This window comes from Anomaloglossus baeobatrachus, chromosome 12, assembly GCF_048569485.1.
Source record: "Anomaloglossus baeobatrachus isolate aAnoBae1 chromosome 12, aAnoBae1.hap1, whole genome shotgun sequence".
Taxonomy (NCBI): Eukaryota; Metazoa; Chordata; class Amphibia; order Anura; family Aromobatidae; genus Anomaloglossus; species Anomaloglossus baeobatrachus.
In genome coordinates, this window is record NC_134364.1 from 89,403,705 (window position 1) to 89,421,373 (window position 17,669).

General features: G+C 44.3%; 1 protein-coding gene and 1 long non-coding RNA gene across 2 annotated transcripts in view; one reads left to right on the plus strand and one right to left on the minus strand.

The window, feature by feature from the left end:
* Nucleotides 1-17,669, plus strand: part of LOC142257480 (uncharacterized) — a 259,149-nt gene that overhangs the window by 8,871 nt on the left and 232,609 nt on the right. The gene's annotated exons all lie outside the window — the stretch shown is intronic.
* TAGLN2 (transgelin 2) overlaps nt 10,582-17,669 on the minus strand; it is a 37,860-nt gene continuing 30,772 nt past the window's right edge. Inside the window, exons 2-5 of the mRNA XM_075329841.1 lie at nt 12,957-13,163; nt 12,422-12,587; nt 12,134-12,236; nt 10,582-11,270 (exon numbers count right to left, since the gene is read on the minus strand). Of these exons, the coding sequence (XP_075185956.1) occupies nt 11,129-11,270; nt 12,134-12,236; nt 12,422-12,587; nt 12,957-13,139 (594 nt within the window). The 5' untranslated portion in view covers nt 13,140-13,163 and the 3' untranslated portion in view covers nt 10,582-11,128. The remainder of the gene's footprint in view (nt 11,271-12,133; nt 12,237-12,421; nt 12,588-12,956; nt 13,164-17,669) is intronic.

Below are 17,669 nucleotides of genomic sequence, written 5' to 3' on the forward strand. Positions count from 1 at the left end.
GCGACAATTCTCCCAGGAAGGTTTTATAATATAGGTAAGTAAACCCATCTGGGCCTGGGGCCTTGTGGTTTGGGAGGTCTTTAACGGTCTGATGGATCTCATCCGGGGTTATTTCTCGATTAAGATCCTCCAGAGCTTCCTGGGACAGTTTTGGAAGGTGACATTCAGCCAAATAGTCATTCATAATTGTTGTTCTATCCGGATGGGACATTGGTAGTGACGGAGGAATAGAGTACAGGGATGTATAATATGCGTGAAAGAGTTGTGCAATCTTTGCGGGATCATAGTGAGGGGTGCCCATAGTGTCTTTTATGGCGCTCGGTGCAGAAGTTATTGTTTGGTCCCGGAGCCTTCTGGCCAGCATCGTATGTGGCTTATTGCCAAACTCATAATACTTCTGACGTGAGTATCTCAATAGCTTTTCTATTTTCCCGTGCGCTATCTCTTTTAATTTAGATCTGAGGTCTATTACCACTTTCAGGCGGGTCTTAGAGGGGCGGATGCGAAGGTGTTCCTCCGCTGCTCGGAGGTCTGTTTCACATTGACGGTAAAGGTACTGTGAGTCCTTTTTGAGCCTGGAGGAAATAGCTATGCACTCCCCTCTAATAACCGCCTTGTGGGCTTCCCATATCACTGGGAATGATGGCAGGGTCCGAGAGTTCTCCGCAAAGTAATTTTGTATAGCCTTACAGATATACTCTCGGGAAGTGGGGTTAGTGAGTAGGGATTCATTTAATCTCCAATGGGTTCTTTTTATGGGAATATTTAAGTTAAGGTGTAGTATTAAGGGAGCATGATCTGACCACGTGATACTGCCTATTTGTGCTTGTCTGAGTGTTCTAAGCGTGAGGACATTACCAAAAAAATAGTCTATTCGGCTGTGGGAATTATGAGGGTGTGAGAAAAAAGTGTATTGTCTTGCTGTCGGGTTATCAATTCTCCACAGATCAAATAGGTGGTATTTATGGATCAACTTGCGAAATCCCGTAGACAGATTTGATGACCTACTCAAGTTTGTGGATTGCGAAGGTGCTAGCATTTTATCGGCTCTATGTGAAAACACCATATTGAAGTCCCCTCCTATAATGTGAAAAACCCCCCGATCTGACGGGAGGCGTGAAAGGACCGAGGAAACAAATCTAACCTGGTTAGAGTTTGGAGCATAGAGGTTACATAGGACTAATTTCATCCCATTCAGCGTGCCCTGGATGATCAGGTAGCGACCTGAGGGATCAGCTTCCCACTTACTCACTTGAAGCGGGCAAGTGCGAGAAATTAGTACAGCTACCCCAGCTTTCTTTTTTGTATTTATAGCTGAAAAGGATTGAGGAAACCAATGGCGGGCAAAGTTAAAAGAACTTTTTTCGGTGAAGTGTGTCTCTTGCAGGAACACCACATCCGCCAGTGATTTTCGCATCTCCTGAAGCACCAGCCTCCTTTTAACATCGGAATTCAACCCCTTCACATTAAGGCTCATCAACGTAGCCATCCCAGTACCTTAAAGTAAGCTAATGTCAGGGCTAGCGTTTGTGACTGTCGCTCGATGTGTATGGTAGCTATACTCCCTGGATTCTTCCGGGACAGAGCGCCTCTACTATAGTGAATTGCATATCTGTGAGTACAACCAGAACAAGAAAGAATAAACCAAAACATACTTATGTTCTACCAAAAAAATATAAACTCTCCAATTATGTACTAAGGGTATGGATTCAACCCCGACCGTCCACTACCCCACCAGCAGAGTCGACTTACTTTTATACCAAATTAAAAATACCTCACTAACTATAACCCGCACTATAAACCAAAGTGCGAAACAGTTGGTACGACTCTGCAGAAGGGTCAGTGACGGAACTTCACAAACCGGACCAGGGATCTAAACCCCCCCTCCCCCGGGGTTTTGTGTACAGAAGGATGTCCCCGGGAAATGGGAAGCAGTAAAAGCAAATCAGTTGACCTCCTGGAGTTTCCATATGGGATCAAAAAATGACTACAAAGTCACGGAAAAAAGCCATCAGGTAGGTCCTTCTGCTCTTAGGCCTCTAGGTCGCCGTTTACGTGCCGCCGCAGCCGGTTGCCAGGTCTGAGGGAGCTGCTGTATCTGTTGGGGCAGAGTCCAGTCTGGCAGGTCCGGGACAGGAAGGTCGAATATCCGGCAAAAAGACTCCAGATCCGCAGGGGTCCTAAGGCTGGCCGATGACTCCCCCCGTCGCGCCGACAGACTGAACGGGAACCCCCATCTATAGAGGATATTGTTAGCCTTTAGGGATGACAGTAGTGGACGGAGGGCCCTCCGTTGCTGTAGCGTCAGCCATGAAAGATCCTGAAACAATTGAATCTTAGCATCTCGGTACATTGCTTGTTTTGGCGGTCGTGCTCTGAACATTATTTCCTCTTTAAGTTGGAAGTCCACAATATGGCAAATAATGTCTCTCGGGTTCCCTGTCAAATTTTTGGGGCGCAGACCCCTGTGTGCCCTGTCCATAGGAATTGGGCTATCAGGAGGGCGCTGAAGGAGTGAATTAAATATGGTCTGCAGAATTTTTGTAATGTCCTCCTTTACTTGGGCCTCCGGCACGCCTCTGACCCTTATATTATGGCGTCTACCTCTGTTGTCAAGGTCTTCAATGTGACGCTGTAATTCTCTTATGGCGTCGGCCTGGGAGGAGGCGTGGGACTGGAGGTGGCGAATGGTTGTTCTAGCATCATTGTGGTCAGTCTCCAACTGGTTTATTCTTTTAGAGACAGATATCACATCTTGTCGGACCGCCGCTATTTCAGACCTGCAGGTATCTTTTACCTCAGAAATAAGTGCTTGGAAGTCCGTTTTTGTAGGGAGCTGACGCACAAATTCCCACCAGTCTGCTGAAGGACAGGCAGGCTGCAGAGGCACAGGTTCAGCACTCAGGTGTCCCGGTGGCCCCCTCCTGGAAGCCACTCCGTCAGGTGGACTCAGTGGGGTCCTAGAGGGCTCCTTATATTGTAATACAGGGACTGGGCTCTTTGGCCCTGCTTCCCCCGTTGCTTTCTGGTGCCTTTGAGGCCTTGGGGTGTAAGTCACACTTTGTAATATTGGTGGTCCCAGTGGGGAGGAAAGGGGGGCACCGCTATGAGGATCTGAGTCATCCCAGACAGGCTGGGAAAGAGCTGCAGACTGCACGATCTCATTCCTGGCCTCCCGGGCCTTCCCATGTGCCTCTCCCCCATCCCCCATCAGGCTGTCCATCATCCCACCTCCAGAGCTCCCCCAGTCCCCAGCCTCATCGCCCCACGCTGAGCCACTGGTCTCCCCCTGCGGGTCTACAGCTAGTGCCGACGGACTCCAGCCGCCACTGCTCTCCAGTGGGGGGAGGAGCGGCATTTCCCCTATCACTACGCGACCGCCGGAGCTCGCCTCTAGGGAGAACGTCTGCCTCCTACCCGGTCCTGCAGTCTGTGGGCGTGCGACTTCAGCTTCTTCCCCGCAGTCCCGGTCGCGAGCAGGTGAGTCGCTGTGCCGCTCCTCCGCCGCCGCCGCCATCTTTGCCACGAGGCCCGGTCCCCTCCTGTCGGCACCTGCTGGTTCCTCCTCTCTGTCTTCACTTGCGCCGCCGACCTCTCCAGACCCCTCACCTCCTCCTCCGTCTGTGGTGTGTTCCGGCTCCCTCCGTCCGCTGTCTCCCATGTCTCCTGGAGCCGCAGCAGCTTGTGGCGCCTCCGCCATCTTAGCGTCCTCCCGGTCTTGCTCTCCTGGCAGGTCCTTTAACAGATAGGAGTCCAGGGTGAGCGGCGCTGGGGTTCCCTGGTCCCTGGCAGCTTTTAGGGGCTTTCTCTTCCCCATCCTGGACACTCCAAGCTGATGCAAATGGGCTTAATTCACTCCCGGGTGAAGGAGCTCAGTCCCTACACGTCCTGCTCCATGAAGCTCCGGCCACGCCCCCCAGCACGCTCCTTCTTAAAGGGAATTTGACTTTAAAATTTTTTACCTCAAATGAAGAGCAAACGCTAACAATTTAACACAAAAAACGTTGGGAGGGGAAAATAGAAAACCCTAAGGCTATGTGCCCACGCCGCGGATTTGCCGCGGATTTACCGAAAATCTGCAGCAGCGGCACTTCCAAGCCATTTCAATGGCATTTTGGAAATGCTGTGTCCATGCTCCGGATTTTTCCGCGGCGGATTTTCCGCGGATTTTGATCTGGAAAAATCTGCAGCATGTCAATTATTGTTGCGGATTTTGGTGCAGATTTTGGGTATAGAATGGGGGGGGGGGGGGAATCCGCATCAAAATCCGTGGCAATTTCGCGGTAATCCGCGGCAAAAAAAAGGTGCGGATTTGCCGCGAAAGTCGTGGATTTTCATGCAGAAAAATCCGCAGGTACATTCTACCGTGGACACATAGCCTAAAGCTTGCTGTGACACTGGTATTGGCACCCTTTACATTAAATTAGTATGGAAACACATTTTAACTCACCTGTGGTAAATCTTAAATGAGAAATACCTGTGATAAATTGTCGGTGCCCATGTGACATTAGCCAATGAATGATGACTTCAGTTTTTTTAAGAAGTCACATGTTAAGCCCTGTTCCTCTGTCACCATGATGAAGACCAAGTAGCTGACTGAGGACATCAGAACTGCTATTATTAGCAAACACAAGACTTTCAAAGGGAATAAGACCATCTCAGAGTACCTTGTTATCCCAGTTTCAGCAGTGCACAATGTTATTAAGAAGTTTGCTAAGCATTGAACCATCAAGAACCTCCCTGGATGTGGGGGAAAGAGGAAAATTGTCAAGAGCGGTCTTCAAAGGTTGGTGGGAATGGTGGAAAACTACCAACGTCAAACATTCAGTGTCTTAAAGGCCAACCTGGAACAGGCTGGGGTCATGGTTTCAACAAGTACCATACGCTACTCACTAAACCAAACAGAGCTTTACTGACAAAGGCCAAGGAAGAAACCGTTGGTAAAGAAAAGACATAAAAAGGAACGACTGATCTTGGCAAACCACAATCCTTCTGGGAAAATGTTCTGTTGACAGATTAAACAAAAATAGACCCTTTTGGCAATGCAAAGCAACAGTTTGTTTACAGATTGGTGCAATGAAGCTAAGGAAAAGAACACCCTACCAACAGTTAAGCATGGTGGAGAATCCATAATGCTTTGGGGTTGCTTTGCTGCCGTATCACAAAAATCATGAAATCAGAGAATTATCAAGAAATTTTAGAGCAAAATGTCCTACCCAGTTTAAGAAAACTTGGTTTGATTCGAAGATCACGGATCCTCCAGCAAGAGAAAACCGCAAAGCACACAATAATGGTTCAAAAAAAATGGACTTTTAAAATGGCCAGCAATTAATCCTAACCTCAATCCCTTTGAAAATCTTTGGGGTGAGCTAAAATCTGCGATTGAGGAAAAAGAACCCTAAAAACATTCAAGAGCGTGAACAAACTGCAAAGGAATGGTGGGAGAAAATACCAGCTGAGAAGTGCAAGCAGCTTAGAGATGGCTACAAGAAATGTTTGGAAGGTGTCATCATTGCCAAGGGGTGTGCACCCAAATATTAATTAGTGGGGCATTTATTGTGGACACACTTTTTTCTGTTTTGTCTTTGAAATTGCAACATGTAAGTTGACAGTGTTTTATTGTTGTATTACTTTGGACCACTAATTAAAAATCCTGAGGATATAAAACTTCGATTTATTTCTGAAGATATTGTACCGTGTATGAAAAAAAATTAAGGGGTGCCAATAATGGTGAGCAGCACTTTGAGGCTGATTAAATCCATACCTTGATTTTAAAGATCCATTTTGTATTTTTTTCCACATTCTGGCTCAGAAATCTTTAGCAAACGAGCTGCAAGTGCTCATGGTGGGACATCTTTGGACATTCCCTACTTTTCCCTGCCCACCATCTGTCTCAGTGTCTGACTATCTAACTAACAGGTTAGACTCCTTTCACACATCAGTTTTTTTGCTATCAGGCATGATCCGGCAAAAAAACAAATGCGACGGATCCAGCAAAAAAACGGATCATTTGCATCAGTTTTTTCCATCAGTTTCTTCAGTTTTTTGATGTTTCCGTTGGGTTACTGAGCATGCTCAGTTAAAAAAAACGGATCCAGCGGCCGTATCCGTTTTTTTGCTGCATTGTGCGGGATCCGGCGTCCATAGGCTTCCATTATAAATCACGGCGCAATGCGGGTTTTTCTCCGGAGACAAAAAAACGTTCCCCTCAGCGTTCCATCCGGTCGCCGCACGAACAAATTTTGCTGGATCCGGCAAAAGCCGGATGGAACGCAAGGCCAACAGGCACAATCCGGCGCTAATAGAAGTCTATGGGGCAAAAACCGAAACGCATCCGGTGGCAACAGACGCCGGATTGTGCCTGATGGCAAAAAACTGATGTGTGAAAGCAGCCTTAAAGAAGCCATCTTCTGTTATCTCAATATGGCCTCGTTCAGGATGTATCAGAGTCCAGGGAGTCTTTTTTTGGCTTTGAAAATAGTTGCACCTAATAGCAATCACACTGAGGATTTGGATGATACTACCCACTACATATAGAGTCCTGTTATTGGTTGTAAAAAGGGGTCATTCACAACTATATTTTATAACTAGACTCACTGTGGTCTTAAAATTAAAAAATAAAACATATACTCACCCACTTACCTGTTCACGTCTATCGACAGCTATTGATTGACCCCACACTTGAACCTTAAGAAGTCGTCTTATAGCCCTCTTAGCAATCATGGTGGCACATGACTGTTACTGCCAATTTCAGGGACTTGAAAGTGTTGCAGTGTCCAGTAAGAGCTTTCTTTTGTGTTTTATTTCATGGCTACCACAAAAATGTCATGTCATGCCTTTAAAATGGCCCTTATTGTCACCACCCAGTACTCTGCTACTCAAGGTGTTTTTCCACATTTGCTTTCCTAGTAAGTACTGCTGAATGAACTGTGTTTTCTGGATCAGCCATCTGTCTCCTGACTCAAACTGAACAATGTGCTTGGTCAGGAGACCTACACTGTGGGCCATGACTATCAGACACAGACAATATGGAGAAGGGATCACATTATCACATTTGGCATTTATCAGAATTAGTAGGGTTTTTTGTGGCATATACCGTATTTTTCGCTTTATAAGACGCACTTTTGTTCCCCCAAAGTTTGGGGGAAGTAGGGGGTGCGTCTTATAAACCGAATTTACGGGGGGGGGGTGTACATATATATCACTGCAGGGTCCGCTCTGGAGCGGTGCTGGGGGCAGGTGAAAGCTGCGGGCGGCAGCGTTAGATCTCCTGCTCCCGCTCATATAATATGCACAGCCGCTGTCCATCAGCATGGTGCTGAAACCGCATCGCGCTGATGGGCTGGGGCAGCGGGGCATATTATATCTGCCTGTGCTCCCTTTGATCGCACATGATCCCCCCTGTGTTGGATATGGCCCCCATACTGCTGCCCATAGTAATATAAAAAAAGCTTTACTTACCTCCAGCGTTGATCTCCCAGGTCTCCTGCTGCTGCTGTCTGTGATAAGGCACGCAGAGATGATATTACTCTGCTGTGCCGATCACATGACCAGCAGCAAGAACCAGGAAGTGGAGGAGGAGCTCAACCCCACGGAGGGAGACACAGGGATTACAGCGCTGAGAAGGTAAGGAAAGAGTGTTTTACTTTATTATGGGCAGCAGTATGGGGGGCATATCTAACACAGGGGAGATGTGCCATCTATAGTGGCCATGGGCAGCAGTATGGGGGCCATATCAAACACAGGGGAGATGTGCCATCTATAGTCGCCATGGGCAGCACAGGGGGACGTGTCCCAGCACAAGGGGGCTATATTCAATATAAGGGGGCCATATCCAGATTAAGGGGGGCTAATTTTAGGATGGGGGGTTATGAGGGACATATACCCTATATGATTTGTTAGACGGACACTGGCATTATAAGATGGACCCCATTTAACATTAAAAAAAAATTCTCTTTTCCTTCACCAAATTTGGGGGTGCGTGTTATAATCAGGTGCGTCTTATAAAGTGAAAAATACGGTATTTAGTTATTTTGCAACATTTTGTAGGAAGAAAAAAAACCTGTCAATGTAAATAATATGCTTTTTCACTTTCTGGCAGAGATCATATTGGAAAGCTGTATAACTTTCAACTATAGAAATATTAAAATTTATTCACATAAAACCAAGAAACAAAAGTTAGTCATGGCATGGCCACCGCAAACATTTATGGAATACAGTGGAACCTCAGTTTACGAGTACCTTGGTGTGCGAGTATTTCACTACACGAGCAAAGCTGGCTGTAAATTTGTAACTCCGTTTACGAGCAAATACTCACTGCACACACTTCCGGTTCCGTACTTTCACCGTGCTCTGACCCGCTTTTGCAGTCCACACAAACAGACATGTATGCACAAAACACACATACACGCACAAACACACACATATTATGCTAACCTTACCTTCCATTCCATTGCCGGCCTCATGGTTCTTGCAGTTCGCCGGTACAGGATGTATATCAGGTAACCATCGCGATGATAGAGGAACTTCCCCTGTCAGCCACTGCTCAAAGGCAGTGCGCTGACGAATCAGAGGCAAGCGGCTTCTGCCTGTGACGTCAGCGCTCTGGCAGCAGAAGCGCCGGCATCAGTCGCGATAGTTACCCGATACACATCCTGTACCGGCGATCTACGAGAACCAGGAGGCCGGCGATGGAATGGAGGGTAAGGTGAGCATACTATATATGTGTGTGTGTGTGTGTGTGTGTGTGTGTGTGTGTGTATGTGTTTGTGTATGTGTATGTGTAGAATGGCACAATAGGGGGACCAGGATGGGACATTGAACAAGTTGTGGAACGAATTGTCTGCATTGCAATGATTTCCTATGCGAAATTTTGTTTTGCTAGACGAGTAACTTGGTTTACAAGCACAGTCCCAGAACGGATTGTTCTCGTAAACCAAGGCTCCACTGTATTACCTGGATATGTCACTTATGCCTAACACAGTGTGAGCGTTCCATACTCTAGTTATCGGTTCATGGGATTTAATACAGAAGTGGCAGCATTTATTCAGATCTTTAGACATAGATGGAAGTTACAGAAATTGTCAAGCAAGACGTTCTCCATCCTGTAAGTACTTGTATTGTGTCCCAGTGGGGTCTTGGTCTTTGGGGTCAGACGCTTTCTGATAGAATAGTCTTCCGATGTTAACACAGCTATTGGCTCACATCAGAGATCAACCCACGGCTGTACATTATATATATTATTTACCTTCTCCCATGACCAGGGCGCCATATGATGGATGTGTTTATATTGGAGAGAGCACTAACTATAAAGCAAAAGTTGAGAGTCTGTTTCGCAATATGTACAGCTCTATGTTCTGTTTAAAACTATTCAAACAAGGTCACACTGCTGGGGGTCCTAAAATTTGGACCAACGCCACCCCACATGGTCTGTAGATGCTTCAGTTTTAGTCGAGAGATGACAATACATGTTTTGTTGCTCTGAAATTAGCACATCCCCACCATTCCCTATTTAATTTGATTGATGTGTTCACAAACTACATTTTAGGACTGGAATCAAACATATTCAGTAAAATAATAAAAGATTGATACTGTAATTCCTCATCACCTAATGTTTTATTTATTTTATATCCGTATTATGTATAATGACAGCCGAAAACCAGTTCACCTTTGAAAACTGGTTCCCAAACACTAAACACGCAGATAATACATAGAAAGTGTAAAAATTGTGAATGGAGCTCTAATGTTTCATTGAAACAGTAACTTGGGATCAGTATTGGATAAGACATTTATATTTACAGAAACTTCATCAGCAGAATAGTGAGTGCAGCTCTGGAGTATAATACAGGATGTAACTCAGGATCAGTACAGGAAAAATATTGTAATGAATGTACACAGTGACTACACCAGCAGAATAGTGAGTGCAGCTCTGGAGAATAATAGAGGATTTAACTCAGGATCAGTAATGTAATGAATGTATTCAGTGACTGCACCAGTACACTATTGAGTTCAGCTCCGAAGTATAATGTAGGATGTAACTCATTATACGTAATGTAATGTGTGTACACAGTGACTTCACCAGCAGAATTGTGAGTGCAGCTCTGGAGAATAATTCAAGATGTAACTCAGGATCCGTACAGGATCAGTAATCTAATGTATGTACTTATATTGGGCAGCATGGTAGCTCAGGGGTTAGCACTGCAGTCTTTCAGCACTGGGGTCCTAGGTTCAAATCCCACGAAGAACAACATCTGCAAGGAGATTGTATGTTCCTCCCACACTCCAAAAACATACTGGTAGGGACTTTAGACTCTAGATTGTGAGCCCCAATGGGGACAGTGTTACCAATGTATGTAAAGCGCTATGGAATTAATAGCACTATATAAAGTGAATAAATATATTATTGTACCAACCCAATATTCAGTGCAGCTCTGAAGTATAATATCGGATGTACCTTAGGATCAGTACAAGATAGGGATTATGTGAAAGCAGTGACTCTACTGGCAGCAATAATGATAATTAAATTGTAATTACTTGTAAGAAGAATATAGACGCTTAGATACATGGACCAAGAAGGCTCACTTTATAAACATAGATTGGTCTTTAATTGGATCAGAAATATATATAACAGTATTGGATTCAGAGAGCAGAGCCACAAGATTCTCAGGTCCCACCCCAGTCACAAGGAATAGACTACTAAGAAGAGCTTGAAAGTTGCATTCCCTTTTGCACTATTGGTTCGATCACCATGAAGCTGAGCGGAGGTTACTGTATACTACAGAAGATCTCAACAAACCACAGGATTAAAAGAACCAAGATTAGAAATAAACAATCCACTTAACTTTGGTCACGAATATATAAAGAACATTGTAGCAGGCCGGTTTGTGGAATGTTAAGGCATGGCGGTGCATCCTCATAAAAGACACTAAAAACTTTTAATTCCTAAACAATCAAAAATTAAATACTTATCACGTTTCCCTAAAAATGGGGTGGGAAAACGGGACCATGTTTGGAGTTTGATGATAAGGACTAGATGATAATGTCCTGGGAGAAGAGAAAAGAGAAGACCTAAGAGATGAGTGGATGATCTGCTTGGTAATCTGTTCAGGTGTTTCCAGGATTTGGTCCGTCAGAGGATTTGCCTTGGCATGCCATAGCCAGTCATTCCAGACTGGGAAGCTCCTTTGTTGGTGCCCATCTGTAGACCAATGACGCTCTGCCCTTCTTTTAATTTATCTTTTGAAAATTCACGTTTGTTTTCCATGGATTTCCTAAAAAATTGTAAAGAATTTGTTAAAGAAGAATGTGTTAGGCATTCTTTCCAAGAAATGAATGTCCTCAGATTTACTTACAAATGTTGGGCAAATAGTTTATTTACATATATACATTATTGATAGCTGGTGGCCAAACACTTTCATCTGACAGCTCTTTCTACTCAACTATACTCGTGAACACTCATCTTGACCGCCAACTAAACCTCCCCAATTATACACACACACACACACACACACACACACACAAAAATTCGTTCAGGATAGAGCCTTCTGTTCCTACTCCCTCCTAACTTGCTCCCAACTACTACACGATTATTGGCCTACAGCTATCACTCCTTACTTCCCTATACTTATGGCTCCACTCAGCCAACAGCTTTTTCTCCCGACTCTCTCATAAGCATGAAAGCTCAACAGAGCCACGTGTTTGTGTGTTCTCTATGGGGAGAGTGGAGTAATCCATTGTCTTATTTCTCTGGCAGTAGTTTTTATAGCTAAAGGAAAGGAGAGTTTGAGTTCACAAGAAGGTTTGCAGGGCCACAATACACATCAAATGGGGCTTTAATGTGAAGGAGTACTGTAGGCCTTAAAAATTAAGAACTCAATCGAGCACCTGTTAGATCTTCTGTAATATTATGCCTTGCGTATAGAACTAAAAATACGGTACATTTGGAGTATCATTTTCCAAGCAAAGATTTTGTCTTGAAATGGGTAGGAAACTGCACTTTTTAGTAGTATGAATACAAAGTAATGAATGCCTGGGACTGAGCCTAACAATCGGCCACTACGCCAAGTTCCTACCTATGGTCAAGTATTAAAAAAATAGAAACTCTGCTTAGCTTTGTTTGACTTAAAGCACTCACTTAGGGAACCAGTCAGGATTTCCACGGAACTGGCCGTCACACTTTGTTACCGCCACACCACCCAAGTTCATCAGGGTCCTCTGCACACTGGCCATGTCCTTGCCTGTAATAAAATTGACAAAAAAATAAAAACATTTTTGAAGAGATGTATTAAAAATATATCTTGACCTGCTGCCATCATTTTCTCCAATATCAACAAATCAGTTGAGTCTTTTTAGCATACAGGTCAGGCTGCAAGCAGGTCAAAGATGTACATCAATAAGTTCAGAATGATATATATATCCATACATTCCCATAAGTCAACTGTCTGGAACAAGTCAGCAGCTGCAATGCCATATCGCTCACAGGCCTTCAGGAACTGAGACACTTGCTCCATCTGTTTGAAGGCCATTGTGGATTTTTGGATTTTGCTCACGGAACCCGGGGCAAGGGAATTAATCAGCTCGGAAAGTACCTAAAGTAATGAGAAGAAATAAATATGTATGCAGGTTTGGTCAGACATTTTGTGGTTTACTATATGACCCATCATTCCCAAGTTTCCCAAGTTTGATATTTACTACTTTAATGTTAAGTCCTAAAACTTTTCATTTCCAGGTTGCTATAATAGTAATTTATTTTTTAGTTATACTCTTTAGAAATCAGCATACCAGATTGTACACTCTAGTCCTTATATTCTTCCAGAATTGACTATATTTTGCTATTTAATTTTTCTGTTAACAAATGCGTGAAGTTGTAGGACAGTTCTGTAAGTCTAGGTTACAACTATGAAGATTTCATAATAAATAATTGATGCAACTGCAGTAGCAAAAGCCATTGCACTCACAACGCCATCCTTCAGCCACTTCTGAAATCCAGATTTTCCCTCTTCTTCTGGACGCCCACATTCAGCAGGGCACTGGGTGGTTATCCATTGGACCAAGATGTTCTCCAACTCTGGGTCGTACTTCTGATCAATCTTCATCTGCACTTCCCTGCTCAATCCGTATGAAGGTCCTTTGTTTGCCATTTTAGTGGTTGGTGGTTTGGGTTTCTGTAAGAAAGATACAAGATTCTTGGTGAGTAACTTGGAGACTAACCCATACACCAAAATTTAGGAATATTACATAATGGACCACAAATGGGAGAAGTTGTACTTGAAACTAGAAGTAAAATAGAAATAAATTCATGACTGGGGTGAATTTTTTTTAGTATAGAAATAACCACTTCTCTTAGTTTAATAGAAAAAGGAAGGATGGTGTTTATTGTTGATTAAATATCCAGAGGACAAGGAGTTAATGCTTCAAAATTTATTGTACAACTGTTGAGACAGTGCAAAGTGCTTTACAAAGTATAAACATACAAATCTAAAAACACGTGCAATGCAGGTAAGAGAGGACAAAATAGCTACCATAGATCCCTCTAGGGAACCCAGGTGACAAGATTACAAATATAACCACTTAAATACAAAAACCCATCCCCCTTTTTTCCCTTTTGTAAAAAAATAGAATAGTGGTATACAGGAAAAATTGCAACCAATGTGCAATCCACAATAGCCGGCATTGAGGTTCCATGTATGCGCACTACAATACTTTGATCTGCCATGCTTAGGGCAGATTAAAGTCCACCTGCGCAGGACCCCAGTGTCTGCTTGTGTGGATGACATAGGACGCGTCATTCACCCAGGCTTCAGAACACAGAGGACAAAGCTGGCCGAAAGAGGAGACGCCGCTCCCGGAGAACGGAGACACCCATCTGCTTCGCACTGCCTGTTTAGGGGAGTATTATAAAGTGTTTTTTTACGTTCTACACAGCGACCTGGGTTCTTATATTACAGTATGTTAGAATGCTGTATATAAGAGTCCACTGGTGGTGACCGCAGCTTATATGCCTCAAATCTGGTGTCAGGTTCCCTTTAAGTGGTTCTATTTGTAATCTTGTCACCTGGGTTCTGTCTAGAGGGATCTATGGTATATATTTTGTCCTCTTTAGCCTGCATGTTACGTGTTTTTATATTTGTATGTTTAGGCCGGGGCCACACGGGGTCTACTATGACACTTGGCTCACGCTGGCAGCACATCGGGAGCAGAGTGTCATGCGAGTGTCACTGCGACTGAGGTCCGATCGGACCACAGCTGCGGGGGAAGGGGGGGGGGGTGTCAGGTCAGCTCTGAGGAGGGGCGGGCCGACGCTGCGGAGGGGCGGGAGGGATTTTTCTCCCTCTCTCCTCCATTGCTGGCTATTGCCATTCTCCCTCTGTACTCACAGTACAGTGGTATACTGCGAGTGCAGTGCGATTTTTCTCTCACCCCATAGACTTGAATGGGTGCGAGAGAAATGAGTCTCGCATTACACTCGCAGCATGCTGCGATTGTTTTCTCGGTCCAATTAGGGCTGAGAAAATAATCGCTCATGGGTGCTGGCACAGAGTAATATTGGTCCGAGTGGCTTGCGATGTTTTATGGCATGCCACTCGCTCCGATTTTCATGCCGTGTGTCTTAGGCCTTATACTTTGTAGGAGCACTTTGCACTGTCTTGCTGTAACAGTTGTACAATACATTTTGAAGCATTAACTCCTTGTTCTACGGATATTTAATGTTTGTTTGGAGTTTCCTCCTTTAGAGATGGATGTTCTCTCTGATTAAGTTAAAATGGATAGTATTTATCTGTTTATTGTTGTATGCATGCACTCTGCAGTGACATACCAAATGTTTACATCTGGTTAAAGCCCTCCATACCAAAAAGATGAAACTTTCGGTCATCAACTGCCTATTGCACCTTCTACATACATAGGAATGCTTGGTATGGCCAAGCATTAGTGTTTTTTATGAATGAGCTGCTGCCAGAGTCTGGCAGTGACTTATCTCCGTTAGAACTGGAGGATGAACCACTTAAACTCCCAACAAGCTAAATCCTTCACTTCCTCAACATCATCTGTCAGGATGCCTCCATACACACAATCCTGCTGATATTGGCCGGATTAGCCATCCTTAAAGCCCCGTTACACGCAGCGACATCGCTAACTAGATATCTCTGGGGTCACGGAATTCGTGACGCACATCAGGCTTCGTTAGCGACGTCGTAGCATGTGACACCAGCGACCGCTAACAATCCGAAATACCAAATCGTTGACACGTCGTTCATTTTCAAAATATCATTGCTCATTTAGGACGCAGGTTGTTTGTCGTTCCTGAGGCAGCACACATCGCCACGTGTGACACCCCGGGAACGACTAACAACAGCGTGCCTGCGTTTATTCTTTTATCACAATTTTTATTAAAAATATACAGTAAATCACATCTGCCATTATGGCTTTTTTTTAGACTAACTTCCTGTTTCATGAAATCCACATGTGGCGGAAAGATGCACGTTTTTGGTCCCAAAAAAAACGCTCCCTCAGCATGCATTTCTTGCTGCGTTTTTTTAAAGCGTTTTTGCCCATTGCGTTTTTTTAAGTCAAATCTATTGACTAGAAGGGCTCAAAAACGCTGGCAAAAACGCGAAAAGAATTGACATGCTGCATCTTTGTGGTCACCACAAAGACGCAGCCAAAAAAAGCTGCAACGTGCGGACAGCAAACATGAAGTATCATAGACTTTGCTGGGGAAGGAAATGCATGCAGTTTTGGGACAAAAACTGCATCCAAAAATGTGGCAAAAAAATGCAGCATGCGCACAAGGCCTTAGAGGACAAGTCACATGAGAATCTTGCTAAACTTTCATACCAAAACTTACAGCTCGTAAAGCTTCACAAGATTTTACATAAACCATAGTTAGCTGAACTCTTCACCTTACAAACCGTCCGGAAATTCACAACCACAGGAAACTCCCTCACTATGTCCTGTTTGCGTTACACGGAAGCCATTACGGTGAGCTGCTATATACAGAGTCAGAGGAACATGGTGTTAAACATTAGAATTAATTTTCTGTACAAATTCCATGGTTTTTGTCTCTGTTCTCACTGTGAATTAAATTCCTCATATTTTGTTGTATGTAGAGGAAGCTCTTCATAGACTGTCACCGCAAATATGGATTATTATTATTATTATAGCTCCATCAATTCCATGGCGCTTTACATGTGAAAGGGGTATACATAATAGGGACAAGTACAATAATCAAACAAAACAAGTCACAGACAGGTACAGGAGGATAGAGGTCCCTGCCTGCGAAGGCTCACAGTCTACAAGGGATAGGTGAGGATACAGTAGGTGAGGGTAGAGCTGATTGTGCGGCACTATATCAGACTGTGGGTTGCGGCAGGTTGTAGGCTTGTCGGAAGAGGTGGGTCTTCAGGTTCCTTTTGAAGCTTGTCAAGGTAGGCGAGAGTCTGATGTGTTGTGGCAGAGCATTCCAGAGTATAGGGGAGGCACGGGAGAAATATTGGAAGCGATAGTGGGAGGAGATGAGAGGGGAGTAGAGAAGGAGATCTTGTGAGGATCAGAGGTTACGTGAAGGTAAGTACCGGAAGACTAGGTCAGATGTAGGGAGGAGACCAGTTGTGGATGGCTTTGTAGGTCATGGTTAGTGTTTTGAACTGGAGTCGTTGGGCAATGGCAAGCCAGTGAAGGGATTGGCAGAGAGGAGAGGTCGGGGAGTAGCGGGGGGGACAGGTGGATTAGCCGGGCAGCATAGTGTAGAATAAATTGTAGGGGTGAGAGACTGTTAGAAGGGAGGCCACAGAGCAGGAGTTTGCAATAATCCAGGCGGGAGATAATAAGGGCATGTACTAGGGATGGGTCTAAGCTCTGCAGAGCCCCTTATCTATGGGCTGCATTGCATTTGTGTGGGCTGCCTTTTCATACACTCCTGTTTACAATCAAAAGGCTAGGTAGGAGCAATCAAAAGTATAGGTAGGAGCTCTCGCGAATGCCAGCATTAGCCTCATACATCTATAAATTACCGTAGGTGTACAGTATGCCATGTGATCAAAAAGATCACTAACTGAATATATATCAAGCCAAATAATGGTATTTTATTATGGCTCTTTAGTATTATTGTGGCCGAGAGGTCAGTTTCCATTGGCAGAAGCTCTGTAATGTAATATAAAGTTCCCTCGATAACCCCCCTGACTCGGCGGTCCACTATTACTGCAATTACTGATAAGCCAGCGAGCCCTGTATAAATATGCAGTCTGCAGCAATCACATCATTCAAGGGATATGTTCCAAGTTTACTGCAGAGAGATTAAAAGCAACTATTGCCTGCACGCCACAGAGTCAAAACAGTTTATCCCTAGATAAAAATACAGTCTGTCTATTCATTACAAGACTGGAAACCATTGAGGTATTCAGTGCTCCATGTCTACAAACCTTACCATCTGAAAGTGATTGCCAGTAGTCTCGTAAATAGGGTGTAAACAAGAAAATCCTATGTCAGTGTAATTATATTCTTATAGAGATGTGTCAACTGCAGCGGAAAAGTCTCCCATAGAGATGCACTCCCTTTGGTTGATTCATCTTAAGAGCATTGTGTATAGCCACCGAAGGGGCAGGTGGATAGAGAGCCATTTCTCTCAATATCCCCCTTCTGACCAAGCATCTCATGACAGCAGCTTATCTGCA